This window comes from Primulina eburnea, chromosome 15 (assembly GCF_022965805.1).
Source record: "Primulina eburnea isolate SZY01 chromosome 15, ASM2296580v1, whole genome shotgun sequence".
NCBI classification, from domain to species: domain Eukaryota; kingdom Viridiplantae; phylum Streptophyta; class Magnoliopsida; order Lamiales; family Gesneriaceae; genus Primulina; species Primulina eburnea.
The window spans coordinates 3,777,569-3,799,625 of NC_133115.1; the positions used below are offsets into that span (position 1 = coordinate 3,777,569).

Here is a 22,057-nt window from a genome sequence, read left to right on the forward strand (position 1 = left end):
TTTTAGTTTTTAAACATGTCACTAAAAAAATAAAAATAAATAAAAAAAATAAATTTGTACTATTTTTAATATGCGACTGAAACAAATTTAAAATTTTAAAATACTAATTTCTTTTTCAAAAAAAAAATAAGTGATGTTGGAGCCCACCCTATCTCAAGGTTGGCTCCGCCCCTGCCACAAATACAAGTTTTCCTAAAAAATTAATGAAAGTGAAAATTTCAAAAATATTGATATCCTGCCAATTTGTCTTAAATATTGTTGATTTTTCGAATTTTTATTTAAAAAATACATGAATGGACAGATTAAAGAAATAGTTTGGGGACGACAAAAAATCCACCCAAAATATTTGGCGAATCAATAATTAGCTTAAGTTTGGTACAAGTCAAATTTATTAGTATAATGATGCCAAAGAAGATTACAGTTCAAATAACAAATGGTTTAGTTGAGTGTATACAATTGAAAGACAAATGATGTGAGATCTTGCTAATTTGTAAGAGATCAAATTATAATTTTGAACTTGTATTTTTGATTGTCGAATTTTATTTTTTGTGGTGTATATTTACTTATTATATTATTATTGTTAGTGTTGATATGTCACCGTATACGTCAATATCATCTTGACGCTAGGTCAACGACATATCGGTGCCAAATTTGCTTTAATGTCATAAAGATCACTAAAATTGTAAAAAAAGAGAACAAACTAAAAATGAATTTGACAACATACATAATCATAATCACGAAAACTGAAAATAAGATTTTCTCTTTATAATTCTTCTAAAATAATTCCATAGCAACAGCATTGGTAAAGACAAAATGATGGAAGCAAAACAAAAGCACGAGCACCACAAAAATGAAGAAGAAGCTTGTACGAGTTGATATATTGAAGTATGTGGATGTTTGCTTTCACTTTCAATGGGAGTACAAAAATCTGCCACAAAACAGCTATAAAAAAATTAAAAATAAAAATTTCGCGGTCGAAACATATGGGTTAATGAGATGTTAGCAAGAGGATAACGCGATCAAATTTTGATTTGATTATGTTATCTTGATTTTGGACAACTTGGAACTAACATTAGGACATTGCTCTTAAGCCAAAACAAATCCATCCATCACACTCCTTGAGACATCCATTGCCCTTTGATGTTCCTTCTTCACCAATATTCCAGTACCGTGTCGTGAGATTATACTTGATTCACCATGGTTAATTTCTTCCACCAAACGCCGACGATTCGAGACCTATAGTCGTTTTTCTACTATGTATATATAATTTCCATTCTCCATTTTAATAGTACTTTCCATTACATATATAGTTTGATTAATGTAGTTGTCGTGCAACAAATTCTTATAATCACTCATGTATTTTTAATATTGTTCTCCATTTCCAGAACTTGATAGATTGCTTTTTCATTTGTTGATGAGTTAACTTGGCTAAATCATTTATAAAATAATATTCCTAGTAATTTAATTAGGTTGGATTTTCCAATTATGGCAACTTTATTAAAAATTAGAAACTCAAGGAAACCCTAAGCTGAATAAGATTTTCACGTAAGTGTAGGTTTTAGACATTAAGATAAAAACAACAAAAAAAAAAAAAAAACAAATCTGTTGTTAAGAATGGAACTTGGACCTAACTCAACCCCAAAAACTAGCTCAAGGGAGGAGTATTGTCTAAGACCATATATACAACTCCCAGATTATTTATCCTACCGATGTGAGACAATTAACACACCCCTCTCACGCCCAGGAATGAACATCTGGAGCGTGGAGTTTACAAATGACCCAATTACGGGTAGAACAGGTGGCCTAATTATAGGCAGTCCTGTTGGTCCCACGTGCGGAATTTGAGATAATAAAAGCCGAAAATAAAGAATAAACTGGACACCGAGATTTACGTGGAAAACCCCTAAAAATTATTAGGGTAAAAACCACGGGCAAGATGAAAAGAATTTCCACTATAATATTTTACTAGTGTACAACTCACTCACTGTGTTTCCAAAGAGAACACAAACTCTCTTAATACAGGAGAACAAAACACCTCACAAATATTATAGAACTAAGCACTCAAATGCTTATAAGATGAGAGAAAACTCGAAGAAGGGATGATTTCAGAATGAAGGAGGGAGCTCTATTTATAGAGCCTCTAACCGTGTGAACATGCGTTAAAAACGCGTATTCCATCAATTCTGCGAAACTTCCTGAGTCAAACAATGCCAACCACGTTTTCCTTTTGTCAAACTTGTCTGCTCCATTTATTAAGCCTGTCGACATTTCTCCCACTTGGAGATTTGATTGAGAATCAAACACATCTCCACACATCCTTTCAATCTTGCCATTCCCTGCTGCTTACGTTTTCACTAGGCCACTTGAGAATCTACACCACTCAAACTTATCAGTGTTCACTGGCTTGGTCAGAAAATCAGCTATGTTATCCTTTGTATGTATCTTCTGCATATCCACACTTCCTTCTTCTACTACTTCCCGCACAAAATGAAATTGTACTCCAATGTGTTTTGTCCTGGAACGAAAGGCTGGATTCCTTGCGATGTGCAAGGCACTCTGACTGTCACAAAACAAAGGAACATTCTCTTGTTTGTGTCCGATCTCCTCCAATAACCTTTTAATCCATATTGCCTCCTTGCAAGCTTGAGTAGCTGCCATGTATTCTGCCTCTGTTGTAGATAACGCCACAACTGTCTGCAGTTTTGAAACCCAGCTTACTGCTCCCCTCGCAAGTGTAAACACATAACCAGTAGTAGATTTCCTCTTATCAGGATCACCTGCATAATCTGAATCGACATAGCCCCTGAGTGTAAAATCTGATCCTCCATAACATAATGCAGCATTCGAGGTACCCTTAATGTATCTAAGGATCCTCTTAACAGTGCTACAATGCTCTCTTCCAGGATTCGCCATATACCGACTAACTGCTCCCACTGCTTGAGCAATGTCCGGTCTTGTACATATCATGGCGAACATCAAACTTCCCACTGCTGATGCATACGGTACTCGAGACATCTCCATCCTCTCTGCTTCACTGCTAGGACACATCTCGGAGGATAACTTGAAGTTAACAGGAAGAGGGGTCGAAATTGGCTTACTATCTTGCATGTTGAAGCGTTGCAAGACTTTCTTCAAATAATTTTTCTGGGAAAGCCAAATCTTTCTGTTGCTTCTGTCTCGGTGAACTTGCATCCCTAGAATCTTGTTTGCTGGTCCCAAGTCCTTCATATCAAATTCCCTAGCCAACTGTGCCTTCAATCCTTGGACCTGATCTTTGTTGGGGCCTGCTACCAACATGTCGTCCACATACAACAGCAAAATGATATAATCATCACCAGACCTCTTGAAATACGTACAAGGGTCTGCACTCAGTCTGTTGTATCCAAGGCTCGTGATATAGGAATCAAATCTCTTGTACCAACACCTCGGCGCCTGTTTGAGACCGTACAGAGATTTCTTCAACCTGCAAACCAAGTTCTCTTTGCCTTTTTCCGCAAAACCTTCTGGCTGGAGCATATAGATTTCTTCTTCAAGATCTCCATGAAGAAATGCCGTTTTCACATCTAGCTGTTCTAGATGTAGGTCAAACACCGCACACAATGTCAACACTACTCTGACTGTTGTAAGCCGAACCACAGGAGAAAATATCTCATTGAAGTCAATGCCTTCTTTCTGAGCATACCCTTTTACCACCAATCTAGCACGATATCGCTCCACTTGGTTATTGCCATCACGCTTGATCTTATAGACCCATCTGTTTCCAATGGCTTTCCTCCCTCGAGGTAATGTAACAAGATCCCAAGTTTTATTCTTGTCTAATGCCTCCAACTCTTCTTGCATTGCTATCATCCAAAAAGATACATCCGAGCTCTGAGTAGCCTCGTGGAAACTCGATGGCTCACCATCTTCTGATAATAGACAATATGCAATGTTGCTTTCAGTGACATAATCTGAAAGCCAACCTGGTGGTCTTCTGTCTCGAGTTGACTGCCTCACATTGGAAACCTCAGACTCAACATGTTCTTGTTCTTCGTGCTCTGGTAGTGCTTCACAAGAAACTTGACCTTCATCTGTCTTATTCTCCACCTGAAATATAGTAGTTTCTGAATTCAGTGTGCCTTTGTCTCCCTTTACTTTATCTTCCTCGAAGATAACATCCCTGCTGATGACAAGCTTGTGAACAGTAGGATCCCACAAGCGAAACCCCTTTACTCCATCAGCATAACCCAAGAAGATACATTTTCTGGATTTCGAATCCAACTTCGATCTTTCTTGCTCATTGTACAGAACGTATACCGGACTTCCAAATGTATGCAAATGAGAATAATATGTCGGCTTCCCGGTCCACATCTCCATCGGAGTTTTCAGATCAATCGCCACTGAAGGAGAACGATTGATAATATAACAAGCGGTTTTGACTGCTTCTGCCCAAAATGACTTTTCTAGACCTGCGGTCCTCAACATAGCTCTTGTTCAGTCCAACAAGGTCCTGTTCATCCGCTCCGCCACTCCATTCTGTTGAGGTGTGTAAGCCGTCGTGAACTGTCTCTTGATGCCCTCATGTTGACAAAATGCATCAAACTCGTCACTGGTATATTCTCCTCCATTGTCAGTCCTCAGACACTTGATTTTCTTTTCTGAATCAAGTTCAACCCGCGCTTTGAAATCTTTGAAGACCTGGAAAACATCTGATTTCTTCTTGATTGGATACACCCAACATCTCCTAGAGAAATCATCAATGAACGAGACAAAGTATCTCGCTCCTCCTAGGGATACAACCGGTGCTTGCCAAACATCCGAATGAATCAGCTCCAATATGCTTTTGCTCCTGGCAGTAGAAGTGCCAAACTTTAATCTGTGTTGTTTACTGGTAACACAATGCTCACAAAAGGGTAGTGACACTTTTGTAAGTCCCGGCAGCAGCTTCCGTTCTGAGAGAATTTTCAAACCCCGTTCTGACATATGCCCGAGCTTTCTATGCCATAACACTGTTAATTCTTCTCCTGAACCAATTGATGCAACAGCTATTTCTGCCTCTTTGTGTGTTTCTCCCAAAAGTACTTACAGATTTGCAGCAACCTTTTCCGCCTTCATAACCACAAGCGCGCCTTTCACAATTTTCATGATCCCGTTCTCGATCCGAGTTTTGCACCCGATGTCATCCAATTGTCCCAAGGACAAAAGATTTTTCGTCAGTCCTTTCACATGTCGTACCTCTTGTATGGTGCGAATGGTGCCATCAAACATTTTAATTTTGATAGTACCGACCCCAGCGATTTCCAAGGCATGATCATTTCCCATGAATACAGATCCTCCTGAGACTGGTTCATAATGATCAAACCATTCTCTCCGAGACGTCATATGCCACGTCGCTCCTGAATCCATTATCCATGTGTCACAAAATTTGTGCCTGCCTTCCGCAACTATTGCTGCTTCGCTGAATAATATTTCACCACTGCCTGAAGTACTGGCCACATTTCCTTGAGAACTTTTATCGATACTCGTACACTCTCTCTTGAAGTGCCCTTTACCGCCACATTTGAAGCAGTAAATATTTTTCTTCTTACTTCTGGACTTTGATCTACCTCGTCTTTGGCTCCCACTGGAGTCACGGTCCATAAATCTTCCTCTTATCATCGGTAACGCCTCTGCCTGCTTTGATGTTACCAACCTGTCTTCCTTATTCTTGCGCCGGCTTTCTTCTCCGAGAACCGCAGTTAAGACATCGTCGAATCTTAGAAAGCCCATAAGAATATTGTTGGTAATGTTGATGATAAGTTGATAGTATGAATCTGGTAGACTTTGAAGTAGAAGCTCCGCACGTTCATTTTCCCCTATTTTATGCCCCATGGAAGTGAGTTGGGCAAATAGAGTATTTAGTGTGTTGATATGGTCGGTCATCGATGAAGATTCCGCCATCCGAAGAGTATAAAGCCTTCTCTTTAGGAAAATCATATTGTGTAGGGACTTGACCTCGTACATCTTTGTCAGAGTATCCCAGATAACTTTGGCTGTTTTTATCTCAGAGATACTTGACAAAACTTCGTCAGCTATAGCCAAGTGTAAATTGGCAACAGCATTGTCATTCATCTCATTCCATTTTCCATCATCCGCAATCTCCACCGGTCTATCTCCAATAGCCGCCAAACAATTCTCCTTTCTTAAAACTGCTTGTATCTTTATTTTCCACAGCATAAAATTGCTTCCATTGAACTTTGCTATATCGTACCTTCCCGCCATTATGTCTACGACAATTTTAGTAGACCGGACAAAATAATCCCGCCTTAAATAAAAAATCTCAAAAAATCTTTTCTGATGTGGAAGATCAGTCTAGGCTGCAACCACAGAGCATACTCAGAATCTTAAGAAATTTTAAACCAAGGCTCTGATACCACTTGTTGGTCCCACGTGCGGAATTTGAGATAATAAAAGCCGAAAATAAAGAATAAACTGGACACCGAGATTTACGTGGAAAACCCCTAAAAATTATTAGGGTAAAAACCACGGGCAAGATGAAAAGAATTTCCACTATAATATTTTACTGGTGTACAACTCACTCACTGTGTTTCCAAAGAGAACACAAACTCTCTTAATACAGGAAAACAAAACACCTCACAAATATTATAGAACTAAGCACTCAAATGCTTATAAGATGAGAGAAAACTCGAAGAAGGGATGATTTCAGAATGAAGGAGGGAGCTCTATTTATAGAGCCCCTAACCGTGTGAACATGCGTTAAAAACGCGTATTCCATCAATTCTGCGAAACTTCCTGAGTCAAACAATGCCAACCACGTTTTCCTTTTGTCAAACTTGTCTGCTCCATTTATTGAGCCTGTCGACAAGTCCAACATGAAAGTTCCGTTTTCACAGTGTGAGCATGATGAGGGTGAGTGTTGTATGTATCAGAATGTAGGTGTTGTGCGTAGATGTTGTAACACCTACGACAACATGCAGCGGAAAATATACTTTTAACACACCAACACGTAATTGGAATAATAAGAATGCGAGAGATGAGTTAGTTGATTATGCATAAGTATAAAATACTTGTGCGGTGCCTCGGGGCAAAACAATTCACTAGAAAAACTTGTAAGTTTACAAACACCAATACTAGTGAAAGAATAAAACAACTCTCTCATAAAGGCGAGTAACAAATTGCATCCTAAACCTCTAACAAACCGTATAACAAAACTATATAGGATGCGTCAACTGAGAAGTGACAAATCTTCAAAACTCAACACACTAATCAAAACAGTGATTAGGTGTTGTCTATGGATGTGGTCAGCACTTCTCAGCAACACTTTATTAATGACGCGAGATTGCTTTACTCAGAAAAAGTCTCTTCGTATGAATTCGCCTCTTCAACAACCAGCAACTTCGCTCTATCTCTCTACTCCTTATACTAACTCGTCTTCATTGTCCTATAAAAATATGGAAAAACCAATTTTATAAGGAAACAAACTCTTTTTAATCAAAGATAGCATATCTTAAAGATTATATCATATCTTAGAGATATTATCATATCATATCAAATATAGTCTTGCATCACATGTTGATTTCACGATTATCCTAATGTCTAGAAAGACAAAATATCAAAAATAAAAACGGAAAATATATCAAGTAATAGAATTCCTTTCACAACACATAACGGTGGAACCTCTAAAAATAGAACTTGGGCCTAACTCAACCCAAAAGTTAGCTCAAGGGAGGAGGATTGTCTAAGACCATATATACAACTCTCAAATTATTTATCCTACCGATGTAGGACAATTAACATCTGTTACAGTTAGAATTCTGAAAAATTATATATTATTTAATAAGCATTAACATGCATATATCAAGTACGGTTATATGATTATTTCTATAAATTATTGAAACTTGTTAATTTGGTATGTATGAAAATTTTATGTGAAATATTTAATTTTTATATGCTACAAATTAATATAGTGTATTTTTTTTCTTTGTTTTTAGTTCGATGTGGTTGTGTACTCTACAAACTTCCAGGATATTTTGAGATAATGTTATTTTTTTTATTACAACACGCGGGAGATTCGAATTCGTAGAGTCAGCTAATCTGACGGGAGGTGAGATCATTGAGCTACAAGCCCGGTCTCAAATAATGTTATTTATTCGGTACCCCAGAAATCAAATTTAGTTTATATAAACAGTATATTGTATATAGTATTCATCCTGATCATGAGCAAAAATAAAGAAGAAACGATGGAAGCGAATGGCAAAACACAAGAACAAGTGAAAGAAAAAGAAGCACTGGCTGCCCAGGTGGATATATGGAAGTATGTGTTTGCTTTCACTCCAATGGCAGTACTAAAATGTGCCATCGAACTCCAAATATCTGAAACTGTTAAATCAGTGGCTGAGATTTCATCTTGGCCAAGAGGGAATATACTAGACATATACTAGACATAGCAGTTATGATAGATTCATGTTGTATATAAAAGTCTCCCTCTAATAATTGAGGATAACCAACTGTATTCTGAACTTCCATGAGAAAGGAGAATTACGCATTTTTCTTCTACTCTTCTTCTTCCCAATTATTTCACGTAGCACACACTGAAGAGAAGACAAGTTCTTCTGGTTTCCATCAGCGAATCACGCCTGAAGTATTATTAACAAGTGGTATCAGAGCCAGGTTGGTTCCGGCGTGTTCTTTAGTAAGGAATGGGATCTGCGAAATATGACATTGAGAAATTCACGGGAAAGAATGACTTCGGCCTATGGCGACTCAAGATGCGAGCCCTTCTGGTGCAACAGGGTCTCGAGGAAGCGCTAGTTGGAGAAGATAAATTCTCATCTTCGCTATCGGCTGAAAACAAGAAAAATGTTCTTGATAAAGCCCATAGCGCTCTGATCCTTTCTTTAGGTGACAAAGTGCTACGAGAAGTCTCTAAGCTGAAGACAGCAGCCGAAATTTGGCAGAAACTTGAGCACTTGTACATGACAAAGTCATTAGCCAATAGGCTGTATCTAAAGCAGAAATTGTATACATTCAAGATGTCTGGAGGAAGATCTTTGGAAGATCATTTGGATGATTTCAATAAGATCATCTTGGATCTTGAAAATATTGAAATCAAAATTGAAGACGAAGATCAAGCACTCCTCCTCCTCCGATCACTGTCTAGCGAGTTTGATAATATATCAGACACATTGATGTATGGAAGGGATTCAATTACACTTGAAGAAGTACAATCTGCCCTTTTTTCAAAGGAATTAAAGAAAAGATCAGAAGTAATAGACGAGTCAAGAAGTGAGGGACTCAATGTCAGAGGAAGAATTAAGAAGAAGGATCATAAAGTTGTTGATCACAGATTTGATCACAGATTTAAGAACACTTCAAGACCAAAGTATAAGGATAAAAGGAGGTGTTTCCTATGCAAAAGAGAGGGTCATCTTAAAATGGATTGCCCAGATCTAAAGCAATATAATATGGTCAAGAAGGGTCAATCTAAAATAATCATTAGTAGAGATGTTGTGTTCAGAGAAACTGAGATGTATCACTCACCTGCTCCCAAGACGAATGAAGGAGATTCTGGAAAAAATGAGGAAATTCATTTTGAGGTGGAGCAAACAGGATTGTCCCAAGATGATGATAATAATCAACAAGGAAAAGCTCAAACTGATCACCAAGTCAAAAATGATTATTTGCTAGCAAGAGACAGGACCAGGAGAAACATTACACCACCCAAGAGGTTTGGATATGCTGACATGATAGCATTTGCTCTAATGACAGCATCTGTTACTGAAGAAGAGCCAATGTCATTTAAAGAGGCAATGAGCAGCAGCAATTCTGATAAATGGCTAGATGCAATGAAAGATGAAATGAGGTCCTTAGAGAAAAACAAAACATGGATTTTGGTAAAAAAGGCCTCTGGGACAGAAAGTGATAGGTTGCAAGTGGGTGTTTAAGATAAAAGAAGCTATTCCAGAAGTAGAGAATGCAAGATTCAAGGCAAGACTAGTGGCTAAGGGGTATCTACAAAGTGAAGGAGTGGATTACAATGAAGTGTTTTCCCCTGTGGTTAAACACAACTCAATCAGAATGATATTGTCCCTAGTAGCAAGTGAGAACTTGGAGCTGGAACAGCTTGATGTCAGAACAGCCTTCTTGCACGGTGATTTAGAAGAAAACATTTTTATGACACAACCCGAAGGCTTTACTAAAGCAGGGGAAGGTGAGAAGGTGTGTCATTTAAAGAGGTCCTTGTATGGACTTAAGCAATCCCCGCGCCAATGGTACAAAAGGTTTGACACTTATATGATCAAAGTGGATTTTCACAGATGTGAATTTGACAATTGCGTTCATTTCAAAAGAAATAAAAATGGAATTGGCATTTATTTATTACTTTATGTAGATGATATATTGGTGGCATCTAAGTGTCAAACTGAAGTGGAGGTAACAAAACAACTACTTAAGAATGAGTTTGAAATGAAAGAGATGGGGCCAGCAAGTAAGATCCTTGGTATGGAAATCAAGAGAAACAGAGATACAAGTAAACTCTTTATTTCACAAAGGACTTACATAGAGAAGGTGTTGAAAAGGTTTAGGATGGATAACTCAAAACCAGTCCAAACCCCTATGGCTCAACATTTTAAACTATCACTTAAGGATTCTCCTGAAACTGAGAAAGAGGTGCTGTACATGGAGAAAATCCCTTATGCTAACGCTGTGGGCAGTCTCATGTATGCCATGATTTGCACCCGTCCTGACCTAGCCTATGCGGTAAGTCTGGTCAGTAGGTATATGAGTAAACCAGGCAAGAACCACTGGGAGGCTGTGAAGTGGATTCTTAGGTATCTCAGGGGAACAATTGGAGTGGGATTGCTGTATGGAAAAAGAAAGGAGAGTACAGAGGTTATTGAAGGTCATGTGGATGCAGATTATGCTGGTTGTTTGGACTCAAGGAGATCGTTGACAGGCTATGTGTTTAAATATCATGGAAATGTGGTGAGTTGGAAGTGTAACTTACAACAAGTTGTGACACTATCTACTACAGAGGCTGAATTTATAGCTGTTACAGAGGCAATCAAAGAAGCCTTGTGGATAAACGGGATGGTTGCAGAGTTACATCCACAAGAGACTGCAATAGCTAAAGTGTATTGTGATAGTCAAAGTGGGATTCACCTTGCCAAGAACCAAGTTTATCATGAAAGAACTAAGCACATTGATGTCAAGCTCTATTTTGTAAGAGAGGTGATCTCAAAAGGGAAGGTGAAGCTGGAGAAGATTTCTACGAGTGAGAATTCAGCGGATATGTTAACTAAGTCCTTACCTGGTTCGAAGTTCAGATATTGCACAAGGTCACTGCGTCTGGAGGAAGATGAAGATCTAGCCAAGGTGGAGAATTGTTAAATCAGTGGCTGAGATTTCATCTTGGCCAAGAGGGAATATACTAGACATATACTAGACATAGCAGTTATGATAGATTCATGTTGTATATAAAAGTCTCCCTCTAATAATTGAGGATAACCAACTGTATTCTGAACTTCCATGAGAAAGGAGAATTACGCATTTTTCTTCTACTCTTCTTCTTCCCAATTATTTCACGTAGCACACACTGAAGAGAAGACAAGTTCTTCTGGTTTCCATCAGCGAATCACGCCTGAAGTATTATTAACAGAAACCGTTGAATCACACGGCGGATCCATCACGCTCCCCGAGCTATCCGTCGCCTTACACTGCTCCCCCTCTGCCCTCCACCGTATCATGAGATACTTGATTCACCATGGCTTCTTCGTGCAAACTAGGATAATTCGAGACCGAGAATCATCAGTCTGCTACACCCAGACACCGAAATCTCGATTGCTGTTGAAAGATGGCATGGCTGCTCTCATCCTGCTCGAAAGCAGCCCGGTGATGCTCGCCCCATGGCATGGCCTACGCGGACGTGCTATGCTGAAAGGTGCTTATCCGTTTGAGGCCGCACATGGCGGGCTCGACTTGTGGAAATATGCGGCAGCAAATCCTGATCATAGTAAATTATTCAATGATGCGATGGCAAGCCATGCGAGGTTGGCTGTTTCAGCAATCATCGATCAATATCCTGAGGCATTCGAGGGGGTTGATTCCCTGGTGGATGTTGGTGGTGGCGATGGGACAGCTCTTAAAACCTTGGTGAATGCTTTCCCATGGATTCGAGGGATTAACTACGATCTCCCTCATGTCGTGTCCATTGCTCCACATCATGAAGGTGTGGAGCATGTTGGTGGGGATATGTTCGAAATGGTTCCAAAGGGTGATGCCGCATTTCTTATGGTACCTATAATCTTACACCTATAAATAGTTTTTTTATACTTGTTCATTATATTAAGTCATGATCAAATACGTATAAAATTTCTCTTATGTTCATGACAATGTACTCGTAGTGGGTGCTACACGATTGGAGCGACGAAGAATGCATCCGAATATTGCGAAATTGTATGGACGCCATTCCTAAGGACAAGGGGAAGGTGATCATCGTGGAGGCGGTGGTCAGAGAAGGCGAAGGGGATGACGAGTACAGCGAGTTTCGCCTTGCGTTGGACATGGTGATGATGGCTCACACTGACAGAGGAAAGGAGAGGACTTGTAAAGAGTGGAAACACTTGATAAATGAGGCAGGTTTCACAAAATACACCCAGAAACATATCAAAGCTATTGTCTCTGTTATAGAAGCTTATCCATGATGGATATCATGAAATGACAGACAGTGGTGGTTCCTGATTTGATTGTATTATTGTCGTGGGATTTTAGAGTTCGAAATGTAATAATCTTGGAATCCATTAATGTCGTTATCTTCAATGCTCTACTTTTGCTTTCCCATTATTCATAAGTCAAGCTACGTCAAAGTATTTTTCAATTAATCTCTGAAAATTTCCTGCTACGTGTCAGCGATGTTGAGTGTGCTCTATGTCCTCAAATGCTTACATTTCGTGACGCGTTAGCTTTGTCTAGTCGACAGATAAACCAAAATAAAGGTGGGAAAATGAACGCACACGATTCGCTATTTGAGCGATGCTGAGCACATTATACGTCGCCAAATAGTACCATAAGACGACATTCAACGTGTGGTGCATCGCGATAGATCATATTTGAGATGAAATTACATATCCTAACTTAATTCCTAATAAAACCAAAATAATTTGTCAAATCACAAATGAGTCATTTTTAATGGTCATGGTCCCATCTTTTTTTAGACATTATATGTTTTATTATTTACGAAATTACAAATTGTCTTTTTAAAATAATAAAAATTGATTTATTTATCGCGTTTTAATGCCTATTTGTTTAAGAAATCGCTACGTTTTGTTTTTTTTTTTTGTTTTTGTTTTTTTTTAAAAAAAAATTTTACGATTTATTTTTTATTTAAAAAAACGAACTATAGAAGTACGTAATGTGTGTATCGGAATATTAGTCAGATAGAAAAAACCTAGAGCATCGGCGAACGGTGTGGGCAATTTACTGAAGCTCCTCCTGCAAGAAATAAATTTAAAATTTATTTATTTTTCTTACGAAAATATTTCCACCTCGAACCCATTAACCTAAAAATTCAAGTTCATACTTAACCTATATAGCTTTTAAGTACATTTACCATTATAAATTTAATTGATATACATTTTTATTTTCAAGATTATTTCAATTTATTTTATTAATTAATATTTTTAAAAAATAAATTATTTAAAAATTATATTTGATAAATAAGTATTCAACTCAAATATACAAATTTTTTTTATCATATTGATAAAAATATAATAAATAAATATATATCATTACAATGCTGAGATATTTTTTTCGAAAGATCGAAGCAAAATATATCATTTTAGTTTTTCAAAATCTATTATTGATACATTGAAATTCGAAAAAATATTCAATATAAAAGTTATATATAATAATAAAACGAATCTCTTGGAAAAAAATTGACGGCGCATGGCGGCGGAAACATCTATACAATAACACATTAAAAATCTCACTCATTCACGACTATAACTCTCACGTTAAATACTTTTTCGAATTCCAACGGATCAATACCAAATTTTTTAAAAAATTAAAAAATTGTAATTATTTTTGCTTCGGTCCACCGAAGACAATAACTCCGGGCTCTGATGACAGATATTTATTTATTATATTTGTTTTAATATAAAAAAACTAGTGGTATATTTGATTTGTAATTATTTATCATGATATAATTTTGTAAATAAATATATTTAAAAAAATTAATCAATAAATTAAATTAAATGATCTTTAAAATAAAAATGTGCATTTGATTGAATGTATTTAAACGTAATTTGGCTTAAAAACTATTAAAGTTAATGATAAAATTGATTTTTATCTTAGTTCAAGTGCTAACTAAATCATAAGTACAAATTTTCTAATTTTTTAATTTATCAATAATTATTGTATTAAATATTTTACTCAATTAAATTATAACAATTTTCCTTATTTTAATACTACTATTATTTGGCGAAAATTTGTGTGAGACGATCTCACGAATCGTATTTTGTTAAACAGATCTTTTATTTGATTCATACATGAAAAAATATTACATTTTATTGTGAATATCGATAAGATTGACTCGTGTCATAAATAAGAATTCATTAGACCGACTCTTACTCACTGTGTTTTAGGTCATTTTTAGGTTCAGACATATCTAATCAACCAAAACTTGCCACGTAGCTCATGTAATTTTTGCTTGGTTGCTTTGGCTTACTTTCACCTTATCGTCATCGTCGAAATTTGGCCGAGTCTGAGAAAAAATCTGCCGATTTGTTCCAATTTCGCCTCAATTATGGTGTTCCCTACGATAACCACAGCATCTCCACAGGTTCCCTTCCCGAAGACGACTTCGCAGATCATACGCCGCCCTATCCGGTGCGGTTCCGCTTCGGTTTCTACTCAATTTGATCTCAAAACCTACTGGACCTCTCTGATTAAGGAGATCGACCAGAAACTCGATGAGGCTATTCCAGTGCAGTACCCGCAGCGGATCTATGAAGCCATGCGCTACTCGGTTCTGGCTAAAGGCGCCAAAAGATCGCCGCCGGTCATGTGTGTCGCCGCCTGTGAGATTTTTGGTGGTAATCGCCAAGCCGCCTTCCCCACTGCCTGTGCTCTTGAAATGGTTAGCTTTCTTCCTTTATTTTTGTTTCCTTCTGTTTCGTGGATTATTACTATATGACATCCAAATTAATTAACTGGTACCTTTGGCGCTGACTGCTGAAATCTCAGAATCACGTGCCAGCATTAGTTCTTTGTGGACTATGTTCATGTCAATTTGATTCTTTACTACCTGTATTACAAAAAAAATTGGAATAATTTTCGCGGTCATGCAAGAAATGGATTGGAGTTGATTAGAAACAGGGAAATGGTTCGTAGATAGTTGAAACTATTTAATTAGGCGTTCAGTATTTGTTCTTTGGCAGTATGCGCGAAAAGAAATCGTTTCTTTGCTACAGGTAGATATGATTGGGCACGAGTATGTTTCCTTTGAGGTTTTAAATTTATTGAGAACCAGGTATCTAAACCTTTAATCCAAAAGGAAGTTCTTCCCGTATGGAATAATGCAATGGTTCGATTCACCAATCGATTTAGTTGATTATTCTTGTATCTCTTATGAAATATGGCATACCTGCCTCTATAAATAGGTTCATGCTGCTTCGCTTATCCACGATGACTTGCCATGTATGGATGATGACCCATCTCGAAGAGGCCAACCCTCTAATCATACGAAATTTGGAGTTGACATGGCAATACTAGCTGGGGATGCATTGTTCCCTCTTGGTTTCCGCCACATTGTTTCACACACCCCAACTGATATCATCCCTGAGGCTCGCCTCATTCGGGTAATTGCTGAGATTGCAAGAGCAGTTGGGTCCACTGGCATGGCTGCTGGTCAGTTTATGGACCTCGAGGGTGGACCAAATGCAGTTGACTTTGTCCAAGAAAAGAAGTTTGGTGAGATGGGTCAGTGCTCAGCAGTTTGTGGAGGCCTTTTAGCTGGTGCTTCGGATGATGAGATTCAGCATCTGAGACAATATGGCCAGGCTGTGGGTGTTATGTATCAGGTGGTTGATGATATTCTGGAAGCAAAATCAGGGACGGGAGGTGGGGAGAAAAAAACGAAAGCTAAAAGTTATGTATCTGCATACGGTGTTGAGAAGGCGATAGAAGTAGCCGAGGATCTGAAGTTTCAAGCTAAAAGGGCATTGGATGGATTCGAGAAATACGGTGAGAGAGTTCTGCCTTTATACAGTTTTGTAGATTATGCTGCTGATAGAGGTTTTAGCATTGGCGAATCAGTGTAAGTCACAGCTACATTTAGATAACTAATGTAGTACAACACTGTTCCATCATATAGGAGGACTAGAGGCGACCCACCATTTGTATGGCTGGGTGGGTTCTCTCGTCTGTGGCTTTGATATACTATCAGAAAAGAATTGTATCAGATCGGTTTTCTTCCCTAAGAGGGCAAACTTACGACGTTATTGAAAGACGAATCATACATTTGTAACTCGTGTGATCCCGAATCTGTAGTTGTTTGTGTCCGATATTTCCATTCTTTTTATAGAAATCTTGGGATGGGGTGTTATGTCCAGCTTATTAGAGTATGGAGTTATTTATGAAAAAATAGTGGTTTGCATCTTCTAGATCATGGAATCTTCTCATATGCAAGACCCAAAAAATAAAATGAAATCTACCTTAGTTTTTGTGATAAATGGAGTGGTCTCATGAGACCGTCTCACGGATCTTAATATGTGAGAAGGGTCATCCTTATCGATATTCACAATAAAAAGTAATACGCTTAGTATAAAAAATAGTACTTTTTCATGGATGACCCAAATAAGATATCCGTCTCACAAATACGACTCGTGAGACCGTCTCACACAAGTTTTTACTTAAATTTGATTTCCCGCCTTGAGAAAATCTCTTTCTTTTGTTTTAATGTTAAGAAAACAATTTCTTATTACCTAAAATACAACTAAAGACCTTGTAGGATACACATTATGGCCATAGTTGGTAATATCTAATATACAAGACTGGTAAGAAAGACAAATCATTGTATTGTTCGTTGATTTTCTGGAGCGTTTGGAGTCTACAGCTGTTTATGGATCACTTAAAGGCCCATTAATATTGTCTTAGCCCACACTTTTCCTAATTTCATTGATAAATGCTTCAAAAATTCTAATTGCACTTTTTTTAGGATAAATAATAGATACATTATTATAAAAATGTGAAATAAAGTTAGTAAAACTCATATAATATATTTTAACTTTCACCATATCATTTGTATCCTTACTATATTATAAACCTACATGTTTTTTTTTTAAAAAAAAAAAACCCATTTTTGGCATATTTCAGCAAATTTTCAAACTTGCATGTATCAATATTTGGTAATATTTCTTTTATTTTTTTTCCCTAATATACCTATATTTTTTTGACATCTTGCGATTAACAAACTATTGGAAATTTAACAAGTCATTAATATATAAACACTCATTAAATAAAGAATAAAATTGAAAAATTGTTTATTTAATTGATATTTCCAATGAATTATTAAGTTAGATAAAAAAAACAAGCTTTATATAATTGAAACAAAGTAGTTTATAAAATAACTTACAAAAATTTCATCTTTTCCTACGTTCCAACTTCTTAGTTATCATAACTTCCTAGTTATTATAACTTTTATATTATATTTTTCATACAATAAGCTTCTCATAATATTAAGCGAGATAACTTTTTGTGATTAGTAGAGTAATCAAAACATAGTGTTTCAGCTGTTGTACGATTTAAAAGATTTGACTACACAATTACCATTGGTTATAAGCACACGGTCCTACAATTGATATCAGAGTCAATTTCACATGTTTAATTTTCATTGATTGCAAGGGGGTGCAATTATTGTGAGGAAGATTGTTGAGCTCCAACCTGACTCCGTTAACGAGAAAATATTACTTTTATGTCAAAAATATCATTTTTATTTGTAAATATAATTCATATTAATCTATCTCACTGATATAGATATGTGAAACCGCATGAACTTACTCATATTAGATATATGAATTCTAAAATTATTTTTTATTTGTAAGAGTTGACATTTTGTTTTACAAATTAATATTACAATACATGTACACCAATTCATGAAACCGATCACTATTCAGATATCAGATTGAACGTGGATAGAATTATGGAATAAATACAAGTGTTTAGTTTCTCATCTTTTCATTTCCCATTATTTAATTACGTTGTTAATTTTTTAATAATGGATTGTTAATTTTTTTATTAAAAAAATCTCCGAAGAAGATATATATTATTGAGAATAATAGGTCTAACATATAGTTTTCTCACGTTTTAGTGTGACTAACACCCAGTTACCCAAATGTCTAGATTCAATGAATTTTCTAATCACGTCCAAGTTCATTAAAAAAGTTAGAACACAGTATAATCTTATGTTTTGTTTGTATTTTAAATTGAAAAATAAACAAACGTTTATTTACATGTATAGAAAAATCAAATATATAAGAAACTTAATTAAGATAGGCTGCCTCATAGGAAACATGTGAAGCAAAACTAGCGTTGGGGATTCACACGTTGAAGGTCCACTTCTATCCATATCATAAAATATTAAAATGTAGTGTTCTTTACTTGCATTTTTTTCTGTGTGGTTTTCACACTTCACTGTGTGATAAAAAATGTCACTTCTTTTTTCAGAAGTCTTGTCTGCTTTGAGTGTATCCGCAATGCACATTTTGGTATTTATGTAGACTTTGTTGCACACCTAAAAGATAGTGCAGCTTCCATCACTACAAGAAAAAAGACATACGACAACGGTGAAAAATCGTTGTCGTATGTCCTGAAAAATCGTTGTTAAAGTCCATGTGGTTAACAATATTCTGAACTTAACTAACACTTAAATATTTATCAAAAATTAAAGCGAAAAAATTTATCCTAAATCAAAGCCAAAATCATTTAAGAGAGAAAAAATTTAAGTGTTATGAAGTGGTGTGGAGGAAAATAGACCGAATGTGCGGATATTTATAGACAATTTGCGACGGTTTTGGCTTAACGACGGTAATTGCAAAATCGTCGCAAGATTTTAAAATTATGACGATTTTTTTTATAACCGTCGCTACATAAAACTGTCGCTAAAATTAGCGACAGTTAAATATATATATATATATATGTTGCGTATCCATCATGAGAACTTATGTGAGCAGATGATGAAGTGACATTCATCTATTAGATGTACAATTTTTCTATGTTTCGTTATACCTAATATATGAGTATCAGTATATATATATATATATGTGTGTGTATATATATATATATATATATATATATATATATATATATATATACAGTTTTGATATGCTGCACACATACCGTGCACATCTATGCATCTAATAGGTGAGTGATATCTTATCGGTACTTATATAAGTGTGCAGCATATCAAATATATATACACATATATGTATATATATACACACACATATGGTTAATCGGAAAGACGAGAGAGGTGCCCCCACATATTGGGGCTGGATTGAAAATACACGTGGTCCACATGAATAATGGACTTAAAATGAATTAGGTTTATGTTCGATAACTTCACGTAAAGAGGAGTGGCGACAAGGACCATTTTGGTCCCTTCACTACTACTATTATTATTATTATTGTTGTTACCTTCACTACTTTCAATTTCATAAAATTATTGTTATTAATATTATTATTATTATTATTATTATTATTTCATAATAATTTTTTTACTACATATTTAACTAACATTATTTTTGCCTCCTTAACTTCAGTAATCAATAAGATTAAATAAATGTTTCATTTGATTCACCTATTCTTGTATGTTTGACCGTTTGAGAAACAGATTCCCTAGCTAGTTTCTTCACAATTTTCGTAATTCCTAAATATAATTCAAGAGGGCGACAAAAAGATAATGGCAAAAACTTGAATGAGACGGTCTCACGGGTCGAATTTGTGAGACGGATCTCTTATTTGGGTCATCCATGAAAAAGTATAATTTTTATGCTAAGAGTATTATTTTTTATTGTGAATATGGGTAGAGTTGACCCGTCTCACAGATTAGTATCCGTGAGACGGTCTCATATGAGACTCACTCAAAGATAATATAGCATATCTTATAGAATATATATATTATCATTTGTATGATTTTGTGAACCAAATACACAAGCATGCACGTCACACAAGATTAAAAACATGAATTGTAAATGATTATGTTAATCTAAAAATTTATTCAGTATACATCAAAAAATAACGACGACGTGTTCCAAATATCATAACAAAAGTAAATGCCAATTTATTCGGTATACATCGAAAAATAATTACGACCTGTTCCAAACGTCATACGAAAGTATGCCTACTAATTCAGGAAAATGTCTATGTCATTAATTTATTTTACAAAAAATAAACTCTTTTCCGATATATGTGGAGGAGATCGTGTCGAGACATGTTTCACAATAGGGTGGTTTCGTAGGGAAGTTCAGACTGGTGTTGGTATCGCAGATTACGGCGGCGATTCTCTCTAATACTGGACGTCGTCGTCGAGCCGCCGCGTGGACTGCCGCCGACTATTATATTACACGCAATAAATTCAGTATTTAATCTAGGATGGAATGGCTTTTGGAGAAACCCAGGGGACCTTTTGCCATGTCAGCAGTTGTCCATCATCCAGTCTACGTTGCTTCCTCATCTTCATGTCGAGTTTCGGATCACATCGAAATATACTTTATTTATTTTCGTACCTTATTATTAAATATATTATATCGTGAGAATTCGAAATCGTTATTTTTTGGTGTCTGCTGATAAATTTTCGAATACAATAGCTTGTAAATTACGTTAATCAGTTAAAATACATTGGACAAGTCAGAATGAGATGTTCTCACAAGAAAGTATTGGTAGAGAGAGACGAACTCCAGACTATTGATCAACAGCTGTTCATCGACTCCATCGACTCGAACACTTTCTTTGAGAGCACCACTATATTCAATATTATCTCTAAAATGGTCAGTTCGATCTTACTTATGATGCCATGTCTCACGTACGCATACATGTTTACAACGTTGTGAAGTCAAAGGGCTGCTTTAGCCTTCATTTTAACACATACAAACATTTTATTTATACTAGCTACTCTGCACACGCGGTGCGCGTGTGTACAATTTTTTTTTATAATTATTTATGGACTAAAATGAAATTTGACAAATTATCGAGGTACTAAAGTGCTATTTGAATAATTGTAATAAAAAAAATAAAAACAAAAATGTTTTTTGAAATTTAAAAAAAAAAACAAAAATATAATTTTGATATCAAATAGGGGCAAAATAGGGAAACCAAAAAACAGACCAAAGACACCAAAAACAGTTATTCTAATATGCTTAAACTTAATAAATAGTAAAAGATGTGTTCTTTCTTTCTTTTTTTACCAATTACACAAGTGGAAAAATACAACAAAAAAATTTGAAAAAATAATTCTTAATGATTAAGCACGATATTTATTTTATGGGAGTTTTGATTAAGTAGATTTCTTTCAAAATATGCTAAACATGTTTTAATTTGTATCGTTCTGTTATAGTTTTTAAATATGGATTACGCTGCAGAAGTACGAGACGAATGATCTTTCGAATTATTCGAATATATACGAGTCGTGTCAACGAGTTTAGTTTATGTAATACGGACCGAATAACATTATCGATGGACCGCATATGCGATTGGATTCATAATAAACTATATCTTAGCAAATAATATCTTAGAAATTTGTGTTAAAATATCAAATTACATGGTTTATACCTTAAATTATGCGAATCAATCCTCGAATGTGTCGACTTTCAATTTAATATGCTGATTGGCCACGTAAATACTGTGCATCTATCTTTACATAAGACTAGATAAATATATATTATCGGGGATCTTAATTATATTTAATTTAACGTCTATTTAACTAAATAATTATTTATTTTTATAAATCGTGGAATACTTCGGAAAGTACGCTGTCGTTTTCGCCCAATAATTCTTATAAATTACCTCCTAATAAATAATTAACTGA

At 35.9% G+C, this 22,057-nt stretch overlaps 2 protein-coding genes across 2 annotated transcripts; both read left to right on the plus strand.

The window, feature by feature from the left end:
* Nucleotides 1-8,114: 8,114 nt before the first annotated feature.
* LOC140815281 (flavonoid 4'-O-methyltransferase 3-like) lies at nucleotides 8,115-12,802 on the plus strand. The gene is made up of 3 exons (XM_073174404.1): nucleotides 8,115-8,352; nucleotides 11,633-12,270; nucleotides 12,381-12,802. Exons 1-3 carry the CDS (start codon nucleotides 8,196-8,198, stop codon nucleotides 12,678-12,680), a joined length of 1,095 nt encoding a protein of 364 aa, XP_073030505.1. The 5' UTR covers nucleotides 8,115-8,195; the 3' UTR covers nucleotides 12,681-12,802.
* Nucleotides 12,803-14,643: 1,841 nt separating this feature from the next.
* LOC140814310 (heterodimeric geranylgeranyl pyrophosphate synthase small subunit, chloroplastic-like) lies at nucleotides 14,644-16,536 on the plus strand. Its single transcript, XM_073173251.1, has 2 exons — nucleotides 14,644-15,112; nucleotides 15,636-16,536. Exons 1-2 carry the CDS (start codon nucleotides 14,780-14,782, stop codon nucleotides 16,293-16,295), a joined length of 993 nt encoding a protein of 330 aa, XP_073029352.1. The 5' UTR covers nucleotides 14,644-14,779; the 3' UTR covers nucleotides 16,296-16,536.
* The last annotated feature ends 5,521 nt before the right edge of the window (nucleotides 16,537-22,057 follow it).

Excerpts from the sequence above, each read along its gene's own strand:
- LOC140815281 (XM_073174404.1), top strand. The coding sequence starts at position 8,196 with ATGAGCAAAAATAAAGAAGAAACGATGGAAGCGAATGGCAAAACACAA. Across the intron at positions 8,353-11,632 it reads TGCCATCGAACTCCAAATAT|CAGAAACCGTTGAATCACAC; the intron begins CTGAAACTGTTA and ends AAGTATTATTAA. Across the intron at positions 12,271-12,380 it reads GTGATGCCGCATTTCTTATG|TGGGTGCTACACGATTGGAG; the intron begins GTACCTATAATC and ends ATGTACTCGTAG.
- LOC140814310 (XM_073173251.1), top strand. The coding sequence starts at position 14,780 with ATGGTGTTCCCTACGATAACCACAGCATCTCCACAGGTTCCCTTCCCG. Across the intron at positions 15,113-15,635 it reads CTGCCTGTGCTCTTGAAATG|GTTCATGCTGCTTCGCTTAT; the intron begins GTTAGCTTTCTT and ends CTCTATAAATAG.